This window comes from Spermophilus citellus (assembly GCF_964194105.1).
Source record: "Spermophilus citellus genome assembly, chromosome: 10".
Classification (NCBI taxonomy): domain Eukaryota; kingdom Metazoa; phylum Chordata; class Mammalia; order Rodentia; family Sciuridae; genus Spermophilus; species Spermophilus citellus.
In genome coordinates, this window is record NC_138197.1 from 126,608,513 (window position 1) to 126,625,284 (window position 16,772).

At 54.1% G+C, this 16,772-nt stretch overlaps 1 protein-coding gene across 4 annotated transcripts; it reads left to right on the forward strand.

Moving 5' to 3' along the window:
- The first annotated feature begins 87 nt into the window (after positions 1 to 87).
- MPST (mercaptopyruvate sulfurtransferase) lies at positions 88 to 7,054 on the forward strand. Of its 4 annotated transcripts, none has more exons than XM_081309205.1 (3): positions 88 to 235; positions 3,691 to 4,312; positions 6,446 to 7,054. In XM_081309205.1, exons 2-3 carry the CDS (start codon positions 3,718 to 3,720, stop codon positions 6,742 to 6,744), a joined length of 894 nt encoding a protein of 297 aa, XP_081165331.1. In that variant the 5' UTR covers positions 88 to 235; positions 3,691 to 3,717; the 3' UTR covers positions 6,745 to 7,054. The 4 variants fall into 4 exon arrangements, with proteins under 4 accessions (XP_081165331.1, XP_081165330.1, XP_081165328.1 ...); XM_081309204.1 differs by having other exon boundaries at positions 201 to 312; XM_081309202.1 differs by lacking the exon at positions 88 to 235 and adding an exon at positions 256 to 343.
- The last annotated feature ends 9,718 nt before the right edge of the window (positions 7,055 to 16,772 follow it).

The window sequence follows — 16,772 nt, forward strand, 5'->3', positions numbered from 1 at the left end:
CCGCGCCGCCCCCACTCCGGCAAGAAGGCCCCGGACGAGCCTGGGCTCCGGGTGCCTCTGAGACCCCAGGGGGCTGCCCCGGGCGCCGGGCGGCCAGCGGGAGGCGAGCTATCCGGCCTCGCGGCGCCGGCGTCTCCCCCCGCGGGCCCGGCCGGTGGAAAGCGCCGGCAGCGGCGGCTCCGAGTGGCCAGGGCGGTGGGCTGTGTCCGAGTCTCCTCCCTTTGGCCCATCGCAGGTTGGTGGCGGAAGGAGGGGACCCAGGCGGGTGCGGGGAGGGGGCGCCATGGCAGAGGCAGGGAGCCCGAGACCCGGGTAACTGCTGCCCGCCGCGTCGCGACGGCCGGTCGGTAGCGGGAGGGCTCTCCTTGGGGTGCGCGGCGCGGGACTTCCCGCGCGGCCCTAGCGGAGGAGGGGGCGCCGTCTGGGAGCGAAGGGTGGCCAGGGCGCACTTAATTCGCCCTAAGGGGCTCTGTCCAGGGCTGCTTGGGGTCGCCTGCAGGGTGGGGTTGGGGCGAGTGGTGGGAGGAAGGTCGCCCATAGGTTGGTGTGACCTGGTGCCACTTGGGGAAGGAGGGCGGGAGGAGGACCCTTAAAGCCATTCATAGAGGCCGGGGGAGACCCACTGACCCAGAGGCCCCCAGGAGAACTGGCAGAGGACTTGCCAGAGTGAAATGAAAGTAAACAGTCGGGGGCCTGCGGCCTGCCCGGTGGCCTCGCTGCCTGCTCCTAGGGTGTCACTCAGTTCCTCCAACAGTCCTGCCTAGCAGGACACGGAAGGCCCAGGAGTTGAGAGGGACCTAGTCCCAGCTCTAAGCCCATGCTGGGGAGCTGTCTTTGCTCTCCCGGCTCATTGCTGAAGTCACCACTTTTTAAAATATTGCATTTGTTTTTAATCGAACCTAGTTAATTCTAAATTTATAAAAGTTGAATTTTAACAGTGGTTGTTTAATAACCAGTTGGCAAAAATCCCTGAAATTTAGCCTTGGCTCTGTCTGGCAAACTGGGAGGAGGCCAATGCTATAGGCTGTTCCCAGCCCTGGAGTGTTATTCTCAGGATCCCCTCCCCGCTTTTTAACAATTGTCCTGACCTAATTTCTCACAGCTTCTTGCAAAAATTCAAATTTTGATAAGCATTTAACCAGGGAATCCTCTCTGCCTTGGGCTTAATGGTGGTGAGGGAGGTTCCAGGGGTGGTCAGGGGACCCCTGAGTGCCCACCTCGATGGGATTGGCAGAGCCCACACTTGACTTAGTGCAGTTATGTGCACCCCTGAGATGGGCCTGGGGCTACCCTGTATATCCTGGGGTTCTTCATCCCCCAGGTCCCCTTACAATGATCTTGGCCCACTGTGCACACAGGGACCTCATCCCTTCTTCTGGTCCCTGCCCTGCAGGAACACCCACAGCCTGCCCTTTCAGACCCTCCCCCATAGCCCACCATCCTTTGTGAGAACTGCCTGTCAATCAAGCAGGGGGTGCAGGACAGGATGACAGACCTCTGAAGTCCCACCCAATCCTAAAATTCTTGTGTGGGGGGGAGGGGGGTATTTATTTATTTAATTTTGGTACTAAGTATTAAACCCAGGGGCACTTAACCTTTTAGCTATATCCTGAGTCCTTTTTTTTTTTTTTATTTTGACAATGTCTCCCTAAGTTTCTGAGGGTCTCACAAGCTCCTGAGTGGCTGGGATTACAGGCATGTACCACTGCCCCAGGTCAAGTTCTAAAATTCTAAGATTCTCAATTTGCTGCCATGGGTTCAGGTTCAAGGCCACCTGAGAGAAAACTGAAAGAAATAATGAGATTTCATTAGGCCATTTTTAATGATTATTAAGACCCCATGGGTAGTGCATGACGGTGGCCCTTTTCCGTTTATTATTTAATCTTCTCTGTAAGAGTGGAGGTTGGCTGCCCCCTTGCATGGCCCAGATGTGCCCACCATCACACAAGCAGTTAGGCAGTCGTGTGGTCTTTGCACTGACTCTGGGGTGGGGCTCTCTGACTCCCAAACCATGGTGCTTTTTCACTCTGATTGAATCTTTGGGGAGAAAAAAGCAAGGGTCCCCAAGAATGATGGGGCTCCAGGAGCTTGTATGGTTCGCAAGTGAGACCAGCAGCACCCCAGTATTATGTAACTGTGGCACACCCCGTGGGTACTGGGATCACCCTTTAGCCAAAGCCCCTGGCACCCTCCTTATCCCCAAAGTCAAGTGGAAGGTCCCATTTGGGACGGGCCACCTCCTCCAGGAAGCCTCCCACCCCTGACCAAGGTAGCCGTCCTCCTGTCCGCATTGAGCTCCAGGCTTTCCTCAGTTGCTAGAGAAGGCTGCAGCCTGTCTCCCCCTGGGCCTGGCCAAGTCAGGAGTTGCTCAGAATCCAGCACAGGGCCTGACGCTGTGGGTGAAGTCGGTTCCTGACAGCCAGCTGTGATGAGACTGGGGTGGGGGCACGGACTGCTCAACAGGCTCTGCCCCGGGGCCAGCTCTGTGACCAAGGGCGGTGCACTTAATCCTCAGCTGCCGGTTGGCTCACTCAGAAGACAGGCCTTCTGCCACCACTGAGGCTGTGGCCCTAGCATGTGGTCTAGCCTCCAGGGACATTCCAGGAGCACTGCTCTCTACCTGCTTCGTGTCACTGATTGTGTGGATGTAAGGTCTGGGCCCTACCTAGGGTCCACCTGAGAGGGCCACATGCCCAGCCACCTCCCTGGCAGGGCCCTGCCTCTGCCTGGCAGGAGGGGTCCTTTTCTGTAACCTGCACAGAGGCCCCCTATGGAGCAGGGCACCAGCCGTCACTAAGTGGACTTGAAGTATTTGGGGAGCCTGCCCTGGAATGTGGGGACTGCCACTTCCCTGGGCTGGTGAGCTGATTCCCTGACAGCCCTGTCCTGCAAAGGGGCTGTCACTGTTGGTGCTGCTAAAGAAAGGCCAGAGAGAAAACAGGCTGGGCACAAACTGGCCTTCCTGGACTCCCAGAGCCAGCCCCAGGATGGGCAGCCGGTCTGGGCAGTGGGTCTGGACCAGGCTGCCTAAGGTGGAGCCTGTTGCCACCAGGACACTTTAGTGCCCTTCTGTGAACCTCTATCTCCCCTTCTGTGAAATGGTGACAATATCAAACCTCTAAGGTCCCTTGATGGACAAGTAATTGACAGTCTGCTGTGTCTGGGGCTTTTCTGGGGTATTGTGAGCAGTAAGTGATACCGGGCAGACAGTGATCCCGGCTCCCCATTCCTCTTGGGCGTCTTACTGAAATGCCTGGTGACCCAGTGAGGTGTTCCAGCGGGGCTTGCCGGGTGGGAAAGGAGGCAGAGGTGACTCTAAGGGAGGGGCTGAGACTTTGGCCTTGATTGCTTTAAAGTGTCAGTGAGCCTTCCCGCCCCTGCTCCCACCCCCCTAAGGGCCTGCCCAGCCAGCTGCATGGAGGGGTCTGCCTGACCCTCTCCTGGGGTTCCTGGTCATTCGGTCACTTGGAGCTGTGTACACATCCAAGGCCCCGCAGAGGGAGGCCCAGGGTGACCAGTCTGCTTGGGCTCCCCCCAGTGCCGTCTGCATTCCTGGACTCTGCCCCCAGCGGGCTCCACGCCCCCACCCACCAGGCCCCAGCCCCTGCTCCAGCCCAGCGGTGCAATCATTCCGCGCCCTGGGGCCCGCCTCTGCCTCCCTTCCCTCCTGACATCTTCCTTGTCGCGCAGGCCTGCAGCCCCAGTGTCGCCGCAGCCATGGCCGGTCCGCAGCTCTTCCGCGCGCTGGTGTCCGCGCAGTGGGTGGCCGAGGCGCTGCGGGCCCCGCGGGCCGGGCAGCCCTTGCAGCTGCTGGATGCCTCCTGGTACCTGCCCAAGCTGGGCCGTGACGCGCGCCGCGAGTTCGAGGAGCGCCACATCCCAGGCGCGGCCTTCTTTGACCTCGACCAGTGCAGCGACCGCACGTCTCCCTACGACCACATGCTGCCCAGCGCCGCGCAGTTCGCGGAGTACGCGGGCAGCCTGGGCGTAGGCGCCGCCACCCACGTCGTGGTCTACGACGCCAGCGACCAGGGCCTTTACGCGGCGCCGCGCGTCTGGTGGATGTTCCGCGCCTTCGGCCACCGCACCGTGTCGCTGCTCGATGGCGGCCTCAGAAACTGGCTGCGCCAGAGCCTCCCACTCAGCTCAGGCAAGAGCCGCCCGGCGCCCGCCGAGTTCCATGCCCAGCTCGACCCCGCCTTCGTCAAGACCTACGAGGACATCAAGGACAACCTGGAGTCCCGGCACTTCCAGGTGGTGGACGCCCGTGCCGCCGGCCGCTTCCGTGGAACCAACCCTGAGCCCAGAGACGGTAACTTAAAGGGGCCGGGAGGTGGCCTGGGGCTGGGGCAGGGCTGGCCTGCGCCCTGGCGCTTCCTGGCCCTGCCCTCCTTTTCGGGCCGAGGGCACCTTCCTCTCTAAGCCTCACTGTCCCCTCCTGGGCATCGGGCAATGGCCACTCCAAGCACGTGGAGAACCCAGAGTGAGAACCCCAGCGCTCCCACCCCAGTGCTGTGTGTGGCTTCAGTGGGGGAAGTGGGGGACAGTCCCCAGTTTGGTAAAGAAACCAAGGGATGAGTCCTGTCAGGTCCTTCTCGCAGCCGCGTGGGATCATGGATGGAGGAAGTCAGGCCAGAGCAGGAAGGGCTTCTCCCAGAGGGATGATGCTTGCAGCAGGGCCATGGAGAGGACACCAACAGGGTGGCTGTCGCTGGATTTCCCAGGGCACCATTTTTGACCCTATGTGAATGCCAGCTTCATATGGTTCACCTGAGAAGGGCACCACCTGGGTCCTGCTGCGTCCCCAGCCCACCTGGATTCAGAGCCCACCTCAGATTGCCCTGGCTGTGTGACATCCAGCAGGTCACCCAATCTCTCTGAACCTCAGCCCCTGCTGGTGTGCACTGTGAGCACTGGGGACATAAAGAGTGCAGTGAGAGTCTAAAGAGAGCAAGTGTGTAAAGCACTCTGCTCTGATTTGCACACCCAGATAAGCTGCAGGGGACGGGAAGTGATGTGATTAACGTATACTTGTCTGGCCATTTTTTTTTTTAGAGAGAGAGAATTTTTAAATATTTTTTTATTTTTCGGTGGACACAACATCTTTTTATTTATTTTTTATGTGGTGCTGAGGATCGAACCCAGCGCCCTGCACGTACCAGGCGAGCGCGCTACCACTTGAGCCACATCCCCAGCCCCACCATGGTGTTTTTCAGAGGTGGTTAGCATGTCCCCCATCCATCCACCCATCCATGGGTGACAGCTAACGGTACACACCTGGTGGGCTTGTTGACGGCTGAATCAAGCTAACAGGTGTGAAGCCGGCTCTTGCCCAAATCAGCGGGGACTGTCCCTGCCATGCCATCCCTGCTGAAGGGCACCGGTCGGGCCAAGTGCACCTGTAGTCTCCACATCAGTCCAGCAGGGCGGGTGCTCTTTGCTTGGTGGCCTGCTGGGTGTGGGAAGCCCTGACTGTAGGTGGCACCCTGGCTTGACAGCCTGCTCTTCGCCCCTCTGGGCTGGCTGGGTGATGCCCCTGACTGAGCCCCGCATCTGCATCTGTTCACTAGGGATGCATGGTCCCTTCCAGGGATCGGGACAGGGGTAGGTCAGCAGCTCCCCCTAGGTTGTCACCCCTGCGTGACACAGAAGCTGCCCTAGAGCTTTGCCCTGGAGTCTGAACCGCCCAGATTGGAGTCACTGGCTGTGCGGGTCCCTTTTGTTGTGAGCCCCACCACCCAGCCCCCATTCCTGGCTGAGCCCTGCTCCCTTTGCGAGTTCCCAGCCTCCCTCTGGGCAGCGTGGCTGCTGCTCAGTAGCCCCAGCTCTGGATGGCACCGGCTTACGCCTTCTCTGCCCGTGACAGTGACGAGCCAGGGCAGGCAAGACTTTGTGCCTTATTCTCCTCCTTTACAAAAGGGGAGGTGACGGTTGGTTTCCATAGAGGATTAAGGGAATAATGCTGCGAGGGGCTCCCGAGACAGCGTTCAGCAATGTCCACTCTGGCGCCCCCCCCCCCCCGCCGTGCCGCTGCAGGACTCGTCATGATGCCCAGCTGCCCAGCTCTTGCCTGTCTGTCCTGCCAGATCCAGACCCCTCGCCTGCAAGTGCTACAGGTTCTAGCTGGACAGAGGTCACACTGAGGGCTCTGGGGCTCCCAGGTGCACATCAGGAAGCCTGGGGCCCGCTGTGGCCCTGGGGGGGAGCCCATTTTAAGGGTCAAACTCCAGACAGCAGTTTGCTAGGTGCATTGATCCCCAGCGTCACTGTCTGCAGAACGGGGCAAACTCTTGGGTGCTGAGCTTCGTGTTGTGAGGACCCCGTAAGATGGTGCAGGACAGGGCTTGGCATCTGCCTGCCTGGGAGCCCCAACGTGCAGCCTCACACACGGGGTGCCCCTCACACCACCTTCCATCTCTTCTCTCCTCCCCGCTCTCCTCCACAGGCATCGAGCCCGGCCACATCCCCGGCACGGTGAACATCCCCTTCACGGAATTCCTCACTCAGGAGGGCCTGGAGAAGAGCCCCGAGGAGATCAGCCGTCTGTTCCAGGAGAAAAAGGTGGACCTTTCCAAACCACTGGTGGCCACCTGTGGCTCTGGCGTCACGGCCTGCCATGTGGCACTGGGGGCCTACCTCTGTGGCAAGGCCGATGTGCCCATCTACGATGGCTCCTGGGTGGAGTGGTACATGCGTGCCCAGCCAGAAGAAATCATCTCCGAGGGCCAGGGGAAGACCCACTGAGGCTGGGCAGGATGGACACCGACCGGCCAGCTCAGGGACACCTGACCACCAGCAGGGCCCAGCCTGGTTGCTCTGACTCTGCTTTGCCTGAAACAGTGTTTCCTCATCCGGCTCAGGTGGCATTCAGGGTGACATTGGAGACCAGGAATTCCATTGACTCAAGGGCTCCCGATGGAGGTGGGGGTGCCGGCAGAGGCACTGGGGAGGGGGCCAGAACCCCGAACCGCCACCCCACCCCGCCTGGTGCTGAGCTGGGGCCCCGCCTCCCTTCTGTTTTACTATTGAGGAAATAAAACAGCCAAGCACTGTCGCTGTGGGGCTGCCTGGGTGCCGTGTCCCGCATGCTCAGCAAAGGTCGCTCCACAGGGCCCCAGGTCTCCGGGTCCTGCCTGTGACCAGAATGCCCCCTGGCAAACACTCCTCCAGCCCAATGGTCCTGGGGTCTCTCTCTGACTTTTGGACTATGTAAGGTGAATTTCACTGTGACATGTTAGGGTCCCACCCAAGCCCCCTGTATACAGGGCATCTGACTCAATAGAGAGAGGTGTCCACAGCTCAGCAGGAGGCTGTCCCAGCCCAGCCGGAATGTTCTGGGGAAAGGCTGAGTTTGGCCAGTGGGGAACCTGGTACAAACTCTGGGAAGTGGCTCTTGCAGGCTGGTCTCTGGACTAGCTGGGTGGGGCAGCCAGAGGAGAGGGCGTCCTTTTTGCTCTGGGAGACTCTGCTGCCCGCTGCTCCAGGCTCCGCCCTCCGTGTTTAATCTCTGTGTAGAGCAGGGTGCAGGCATCTGAGAAGACCCCTGTCCCCCTGCCAGGACTTGGGCCACCTCTCCCCATCTTCCCAGGCCCCAGATGGCATCTCAGTAGCAAAACGCAGGCCATGTCAGTCATTCCTAGGGAAACCTTGGAAGTGACCTTGTCTGTTTCTTTCTCTGGAAACAAAACCAGAGAGAGGCACTGCCTTCCCAAGATGCATTTACAAGAGAGCCTGGGCCAGTTCCGGGGCTCCTGGTTCTGAATGCATTCATCCTCCCTTCAACTTCCCTCTGGTGCTGAATCAGTTCCCAAGTTCACAAGGACAGAGAGGCGCTGAGCCAACAGCACAGAAGCTTGGTTCTATAACTGAGACATTCAAAGGAGGTCCTGCCTCTCTGAACCTCAGTCTGTTCATCTGTAAATGGGGAAAATGATACACACCTGTAAAACCAGCAACTTGGGAGGATGAGGCAGGAGGATCACAAGTTCAAGGTTGGCCTTGACAACTTAGTGAGACCCTGTCTCAAAAACTAAAATACCTGGTGTTGTAGTTCAGTGATGCAGAACCACCAAATTCAATCCCTAGGACTGAAAAATAAAAATAAAAAAGTGGGGGGATAATGGAATAATGTCTACCTCACAAGAAGGGAATCCGGACAAGAACTGGTGCTGGGGGGAGAGACCAGTGAGTGCTAGAACTGATTTCCCCGCCTTCACAAAGTTTCCAAACCCACTGGAGAAACCAGTACCTGGTGTCGTATTTCCTCGAGAAATGGGAGCCCTGTGCAATGTTTTATTTACAACAGGCGAATTTTACAGGAGAGAAAAGCTCGAAGAGGTTGGGTGATTTGCCCAGGAACACACGGTTCAAAGCAGCCGAGGAGAGCTGCAGTTCTGGTGGTTTTCCACATTGGGGGATCTAGAAGCCCATGGAAGAAGTGGGTGCTGCAGGGGAGGGGAGCCTTGAACAGTGGTGTTAAAGCAAGTGTGTGGGTTAGGCTGCTTCCCCCCACCGGGCCCAGCCTCCCCCAAGGAAACCAGAGCTGATCCCAGCAGGGGCTCCTGTCTCCTGGGAAGGTCCCGGATGGGTCTGAACAGCTCAGGGGGACCTGCTCAGAGGCTGGCTAAGGCAGCTGGCCACGCTGTTCTGGGGTGCACAGAGCTGCAGTCTAACTGGCAGTTTTCTGGCAGTGCCCCAGGGCCGCGAGCTCAGTCCTGCCCCCTGCGCCCTGAACTCCTGGAATAATGAACCCCCCTACAGCCCCACCCCCAGTGTTGTCTAGACAGAAACTTGGGGCAAAGGGGATGAGGACATTTTGGTCCAGTTGGCAAATATTTGCTGAGCTCCCGTCTGCGTCAGGGACGCCTGGAAGTGCGTTTTCCGACCTTATCTCCCCAGCTGCGCTGGACGCTGCCCTCCCTGGATCTGTGACTCCAGGAGGGGATCAGGGTCCAAAGCCCCGACCACACAGCAGGTGGAGTAGCCAGTGGACCAGGAGAGTTGGTCCCACAGCTGCCTCCAGAGGCTGGGGGTGTGACAGTGAAGCCCTAGACATGTGTCCCCTGCAGGAAGGACCCCAGCTATAGCGGCACCAGGAAGCTCTACCATCTGGAGCTCCTGGGGATGAGTGGTTCCGGGAGGACAGAAGTTTCGGGTCAAGGGAAAGCTTTATTATTGTAAGCACCAAAATGTAACCTATCATCCCCCCAGGGGTGGGCTCCCCTGAAGCACCGTGGCTTTATTATTGCACGGGGCTGCTCTGTCCTGAACCAAGGGGCCCCAATGGAGGTGGGGGTGCCGGCAGAGGCACTGGGGTCCTCAGCGCCCTGAGCCTGCTTGCTGCTTGCCCCTCCCACTTATGGTCTGTGTTCTTGCCTGGCCATCCCCTGCTGCTCTGCGGCCAGCGCTCCCTGGTGAGCCAGCCAGTGACTGGCCTGGGCTGGCAGCCACGCACTGCCTCCTGAACCCAGAGCCCTGCACCCAGGCCTCTGACCCTGCTCTTCCCTCTGCCTGTCATCTCCATCTCAGTGTGCACAACTGCCACCAACAAGTCCCCATGCCCAGACCTGGCAGTGGCTCTGCCCTCCTCCCCCACGGCCCATCAACACGGGGCCCGTCGATTCCCACCTCCACCTTGGCCCAGGTCCCCCCAATGCACACTCCAGACACTTGAAACACGTCCAGCTTCACCCCCACCTCCAGGATCTGGGGGGCACCGAGGAGGAGGAGGACAGCCCCCCAGAGATGGCATCACACAGACCCCGGTGACCACGTGCTGAATGGTATGTGAGAGGTGGACACTGAGCAGCGGGGGCAGGTGCTTCAGGGTCTGAGAGGCACCTCCGTATGGGGCAATTATTCCTTGTGTGAATTCCCTGGGCTGTGTCCCCTACTCCAGGAGGAGAGGTGGCAGGGGACAGCAATCCAAAGAGCAGCCTCATCTCCCTGGCTGTGGGTGTGGGCAGGTGCCTCGATTTCCTGTCTGTGCAGGAGGGCAATCTGTGGGGTGGCCAGGCAGACGGCTGGGGCAGAAACCGCACAGCCAGCTCCCGGTAAATCAAAGTCTGCATTATCCCATCGCCTACAAACACAGGCACACACATGACACCTTTCTCACGGGTGAGGAGTTAGGCTCCCAGGGCCGATGTCCTCGCCTGGCCAGGTGTGCACTCCTGGGAACGGTCCCCGGGACTCTGTGAAAGAGCTGCCGTCCTTCTCTTCAAAGAATGTGGCAGCACCTGGCAGAGAAGAATTCGAGGAGGGAGGCAGGCCCCGCCGGGCTCCATCATCAGCCAAGCATGCCATAGATTGCAGAATCCGGAGCCCCAGAATGAGGTGGGCGGGCCTCTGGGAGGCCCCAGGGGAGCTGGCACCAGGCCTCCTGGGGGGGCCTCCTGGAGTCCTCTTCTCAGCCTTTCTCCCCCACCAGCCTCCACTCCCAGCCTTTCCCCATCTCTAAACCCTGAACGGCTGGAAATCCACCACAAGCCCATTGGAAAAGCAAGTCAGGTTGTGTGGCAGGCTCAGGGAACCTGGGGCTGTTTCCCGAGCGTGTGCAAGGGAGGGACTTTAGTGCTCATGTAACCCAAGGCAAGCTGTGGACAGGTGGAGCTGTACTCAAGGACAGGATTATTTATTTATTTATTTATTTGGTACTGGGGATTGAACTCGGGCACTCGACCACTGAGCCACATCCCCAGCCCTATCTTGCATTTTATTTAGAGACAGGGTCTCACTGAGTTGCTTAGCATCTCACAGTTGCTGAGGCTGGCTTTGAACCCACGATCCTCCTGCCTCAGCCTCCTGAGCTGCTGGGATTACAGGCGTGCACCACCGTGCCCAGCCTTAAGAAGTATTTACTAAAGATCCTAAAGTAAAATAGTAACATAGACAACTAGAGGAAGCTGTAGACCCAATATTTTTAAAATAACAGCATTTATTTATCTATTTACTTATTTTATTTATTTATGATGAGGGTTGAACCCAGGACCTTGTGTACACTCAGCTTGCATTTTACTGCTGAGTTACAACTCCAGTTCCTCAAAATACTGTTTGTTTATTTTTAATGAATCGTGGTGGAGGAGACAACTTGTGGACTCTGAATAAGTTTCAAAGCTCCCTGAGGATTCCTGGGCATTTCCCTCTCGGGCCAGTCCTCTTCTCCCAGCAGCCGCTGCTACAGCTTCTGTGTGTCATCCAGAGAAGATGTGTGCCTACACCATAGATCACATATGTGTGTATATGTTGACTCTTTTGTTGTTGTTGTTAATCAACAGCATTTTTTCTAATAGGGAAGCTCTAGAGACATCTCTACTAAAATCAGGAACAAGACAAGGCAAGAGTGACGGCTGTCCCCACTCCTGTTTCCTAGTGCATTGGAGGTGTCAGCCAATGCAATCAGACAAGAGAAATCATTAAAGACATAAGAATAGAAAAGACAGAGGGGAGACTCTCTCTGTTTTCAGGCAATACGATAGTGCACCTGAAATGCCCTTGAGAGTGAATAATCGAAATTACTCAAACAATAAAAGAAACCAGAGAGGTGTAAAATTCAATAGTCTCATATACTCAAACAATAGTTAGAGAAAAGAGTGGTAGAGAAAATCTCATAGCAACAACAACAACAAATGGATTTAAAAATACAAACATGATTGTAAGAAATATGTAAAAACTATTGAGGAAGACTTTACAGTAATCTCCTAAAAGACCTCAAAATAGATTTGAACTAATGCAAAGACATCACGTGTCATTACATAGGACAACTCAGCATCACAAAAATGTCAGTTGTTCCCAAGTCCACTGACAATTTGACACAGCTTTAATAAAACCCCAGTGAGCTGCCTGAGGGAGCAAGGGGAGCTGGCAGTTGGGTCCCCTGGAGAGTGGATGCAAGTGTAGTAGGAAAACACTGAGGGGGGCCAGCAAAGGACAGACCCTCAAAACTCCTTCTGTAAAACAGCAGTGGGCAGGGCACAGAGGTGCACACCTGTAATCCCAGAGGCCTAGGAGGCTGGAGCAGGGGGATCGAAAGTTCAAAGCCAGCCTCAGCAACTTAGCAAAACCCTGTCTCTCAATAAAATATTTTTTAAAGGGGCTGGGATGTGGCTCAGTGGTTAAGCATGCCTGGGTTCAATCCTAGGTACAAAAAAAAAAAAAAATTAGTGACTTGTGCATAAATAGAGCAATGGAACAGAACAGAGTCCAGAGACAGGCCCAGGTATGCACAGTGGAGCAGCATCGGAGACAGGTGCCTACCCAAGCCTTGGCACCAAGGAACTTGTTACTAGAGGTGCTGGGATAACTGACTGGCATCCAGAAAGAGGTTTGAATCCATGTGTCACACTTTGTAGGAGAGAATCCAAATAGATCAAGAATCTAAATGTAAAAAAATGAACCCAACCAAGTACCGAAAGGAAACATGGGCAAGCCTCTCTGTGGGTGGGAAGGCTTTATAACTGACTCCAAACCCAAGAACAACAAAATAACTCTGCACCAACTGACACAACTACAACACAAACAGTAAACAAAAACCCCGTTATCCAAAGGAAAAAAAAAGAACTAATGATATGGGAGAAAATATTTGCACCTGTATCACAAAGAAATAATGTCCCGACTAATCAAACACTCAAGAACTGAGGCAGTAGGGCTGCAGTTGGGGCTCAGTGTGGAGCACTCGCCTAGCACGTGTGAGGCACTGGAGTTGATCTTCAGCACCACGTAAAAGTAAATAAAAAACAAAGGTATGTGTCCACCTACAACTAAAATGTCTTAAAAACTGAGATAATAAAAGATTTTAAAAATCTTATTGGATAATGGCTTCATTACCTGTGAACAGACACACACACACACACACACACACACACACACACACAGATTCTTAAAGCAGCCAGCCCTTAAACAAACAAGAGGCTCTTCAACAGCAGAGAAAAGCATATTTAAATAGCATTCCTCACCTATCAGGATGGCGGAAATGAACACCTGGAAACACACTCCGCGTTGCTGAGGTTTGGGGACACAGGCATGCTCCTATTTGCCAGTGAGAACACAGGTGGGTTCCATCTTTTGGAGGGAAATTTGGCCAGTAAATGTGCTCACCTTTTGAACCAGCAACGCCCTCTCCTAAGACTTTGCCTCCGTCAGTATGAGAATACTCATGCTTAATTGAGGTACTTGTTTTGGCATTATTTGTGCATGTAAAATATTGGAAACAGCCTAAATGTTCATATCTATGCATAAGTCATACGAATGGTTGAAAAACCGGCAGGACATTCACACAGGGGACACCGGCCTGTGGCATGATGTGAAGTGGTTTCTAGGACAGAAGTTACTGAAAACCAGGAAAGCCGGAGAGAATCCATACTGTTCTGTGTATCCTTTTGTGTAACAAAGGGAAAGATGAAAAGGTACATGTATCTATTCATTTCTGCCAAAGGACACACTGAAGAATAAACCTGCCAGTCCAGGTGATGCTCACCTGTAATCCCAGCAGCTTGGGAGGCTGAGGCAGGAGGATCGTGAGTTCAAAGCCAGCCTCAGCAAGTTAGCAAGGCCTAAGCAACTCAGTGAGACCCCGACTCTAAACAAAATAGAAAAAAAAAAAAGGGGCATGGATGTGGCTCAGTGGTTAAGCACTCCTGGGTTAAGTGCTCTCAGAACAACAACGATAAAGAACCTGAGGCCTGAGGCAGGGGAAACAGGTGGTGGATGGAATCCGTGGGAGCGGCCCTTTCTTTGTGCAGTTTTGAAAAACTAAAAAAATCCATGAACAAAATTTTGGCAAGGATATGGGAAAAAGGTTCACTTTCACACTGCTGGTGGGACTGCAAATTGGTGCAAACACTCTGGAAAGCAGTCTGGAGATTCCTCAGAAAACTTGGGATGGATCCACCCTTTGACCCAGCTATCTCACTCCTCAGTTTATACCCAAAGGACTTAAAAATCAGCATATTACAGTGACGCAGCCACATCAATGTTCACAGCAGCTCAATTCCCAATAGACTATTGGAACCAACGTAAGTGCCCTTCGACAGGTGAATGGATAAAGAAAATGAGGTATATATACACAATGGAATATCACTCAGCCATAAAGAAGAATGAAATTATGGCATTTGCCAGTAAATGGATGGAAGTGGAGACTATTGTGCTAAGTGAAATAATCCAGGCCCCCAAAAACCAAAGGCTGAATGTTCTCTCTGGTGTGTGGATGCTGACCCACAACAGCGGGGGTTGGGGGGGGGGAGAAAGCATAGAAGTTCATTGGATTAGACAAAGGGGAAGTAAGGGGGGATGGGAATAGGAAAGACAGTGGAATGAATCGACGTCACTTTCCTGTGTTCATATGTGAATACACCACCAGCGTGACTCTATATCTACTGTCATGTGATCTAAAAGTTAAAAAAATTTAAAAAGAATCCATCAACACTGATGAAAGGGATGCAATCGAGTATAATACAAACAGAACCAAGTGAACTGACTCTCTTGGGGTCGGATGGCAAACTCCTCTGAATAGTGGAGACAATTCACCCTTAACCCCACCCCCACCATCTCCCCATCCAAGTAGGCCTTGAACGAGGAATTCTGATGTTTGGGTTGGTATCTTCAGGCCAAAGACAAAACAAACAAACAAACAAACAAACCTCGGAAAATAAATCTGGAGCTCTGTGGAGAAGGTTTGCTTCAGCGACAGGGTCCCCAGTATATCAAGGCCACTGGGCCCAGCGCTCCCTGGTGGAGACCATGGCTGCAAGGACTCGGTGCTGGGTGGGAGTCAGAGGGGTCAGGGAGCTCGGGATCTCTGGGGTAGATGGAGAAACGGGTGTGTGTGTGTGTGTGTGTGTGTGTGTGCCCCTTTCCTAACTCCACCCCATTCCCCCAGAGCGCCCTGAAGCCACCACAATCCAGCCCAGCGCTGCCTGGGGCTCAGGTCTTGGTTTTAAGTCGTCATCCTCCAGGAGAAGCACAGGGGAGCGTGGGGTGTTCTGTTGGTGGTGCTTTTGATCGTGTGTGTGTGTGTGTGTGTGTGTGTGTGTGGTGTGCCAGGGATGGAACCCAGGGCCCTGCTGGACCAGAATGTGAGGAAGTGCCCGGGTGGGACGGGCCCCCCAGGGTTTCAGTCTGGGAGAGGACGTGGATGTCGCAGGTGACACTACTGAAACATTGGGATGAACTTCAGGCTGCTGAAAAGGACTGAGGTGGCAGTGCCATGTGGTGTGTATGTTACCCCAATTTTTAAAAAATATCAAGTGTTTTATTCAATAATTTATTTTTAAAAAGGGATCAGGGCTGGGGCCACATCTCAGTGGTGGAGCACTGGCCCAGCAGGTACAGCCCTGGGTTTGATTCCCCAGCAGGGCCATCAATCAACGGAAGCCACCTCGGAGCGCTTCTGCTGACCAAATCTTAGGTGACTGAGTATCAAAATAAATAATAACAGATTGCAGCTCATAGAATCAATAAGAACCCAAGAGTCCATATTGATATAAATGAATGAATGAATGAATGAGGAAGGAAATGCCTTCCTTCCACAGCCCCCACTGGATCAGTGCAGAAGGAATGGTGGAAACAGGAAATCACAGTTTGGCGTTCCACATAGTCATGATCATTTCAGGCATGAATAGTCAGCGACTACTGAAATTAACGAGGAGATGAATTAGTTTGATGAGAAACAGAACATTAACATAGTCTCACTGCCCCTTTTCATAGGATACTGATTAATTCAAAGGGGAAACAAATCATCGTACAGCTCAGAAGCCTGACAGACAGCACCTCACCTGGGCAATCGGCCTTCACCCACAAAGAATGGGACCAGCTGACATCAGGTTCTTCCCAGTATGGCACACTGAGGACTCAGCACCATTTCTGTGGCATGTCAGGAATCTAGTTCTGAGGACATATCAGGCAATCCCATGTTGAGGGGATTGTCTACAAAACGAATCACGTGTACTCTTTGAAGATGAAAAATAAAGAAAGAGAAAGTGTTCCAGATGAAGGACCGGACAGCTGAGTGCTTGGGTCCTGGTTGGCTCCTGGCTGCTTCTAGTCTTTTCTTCTCTCGCTGCAGAGGACTTTAGCCAGACGAATGCGGATCTGAAGAAATCTATAGATGAGCTAAAGGAACTGTATCGACATTAATTTCTTGGCTTTTATCAATGCACTACAGAGTTATGGAAGAGAGTCCTTGTTTTTCAGAAACCAGGCTGAAGGGTTTGGGGAACAAAAGGTCATTAATTCTGTAGTTTTACGAAAAACCAGTTCAGAAAAACAGGAAAGTTTCAGGGAGAGAGAATGAAAAAATAACATTTGGGGAATTTTTTGGATCATTTTTGCAACTTTTCTCTAAGCCTAAAATTATTTTCAAAATTTAAAAAAAGATTCCGTCATTGTTTTGAGGCAGATTTTTCTGGTTTCATTTCAGCCAGAAATGAAAGTGCTCGCTGCGTCCACATTCTAAAATAAGGTGCTAGACCATCTAAAACAGCTCCTACAAATGAGGTGGTTAAGGACGCCTCTCGGAACACTGAGGAAGCTTGTGCCTCCTGTTCTCGGCAGACACAGGAGAGGTGTCCCCAGAAGCGGCTGGGGGGCAGAGGGCTTTCCACGGAGGCAGTTGTTGGAGGCTGCCCCCAGGGGGAGACATGGCTAGAGGGCCTCCTCAACCCACAGGCTGATGACAGGGGCTTCAAGGAGCCATCTGCAGACAGGGACATGTGAGTCCTGGACTCTGGGGATCAGAGGCTGGATGGGCCCCACGCCTGCAGGCCAGCTGAGTGTGG

Coding starts and splice junctions, on each gene's coding strand:
- MPST (XM_081309205.1), top strand. CDS start 3,718: ATGGCCGGTCCGCAGCTCTTCCGCGCGCTGGTGTCCGCGCAGTGGGTG. Junction 4,313..6,445: donor CAACCCTGAGCCCAGAGACG/GTAACTTAAAGG, acceptor TCTCCTCCACAG/GCATCGAGCCCGGCCACATC.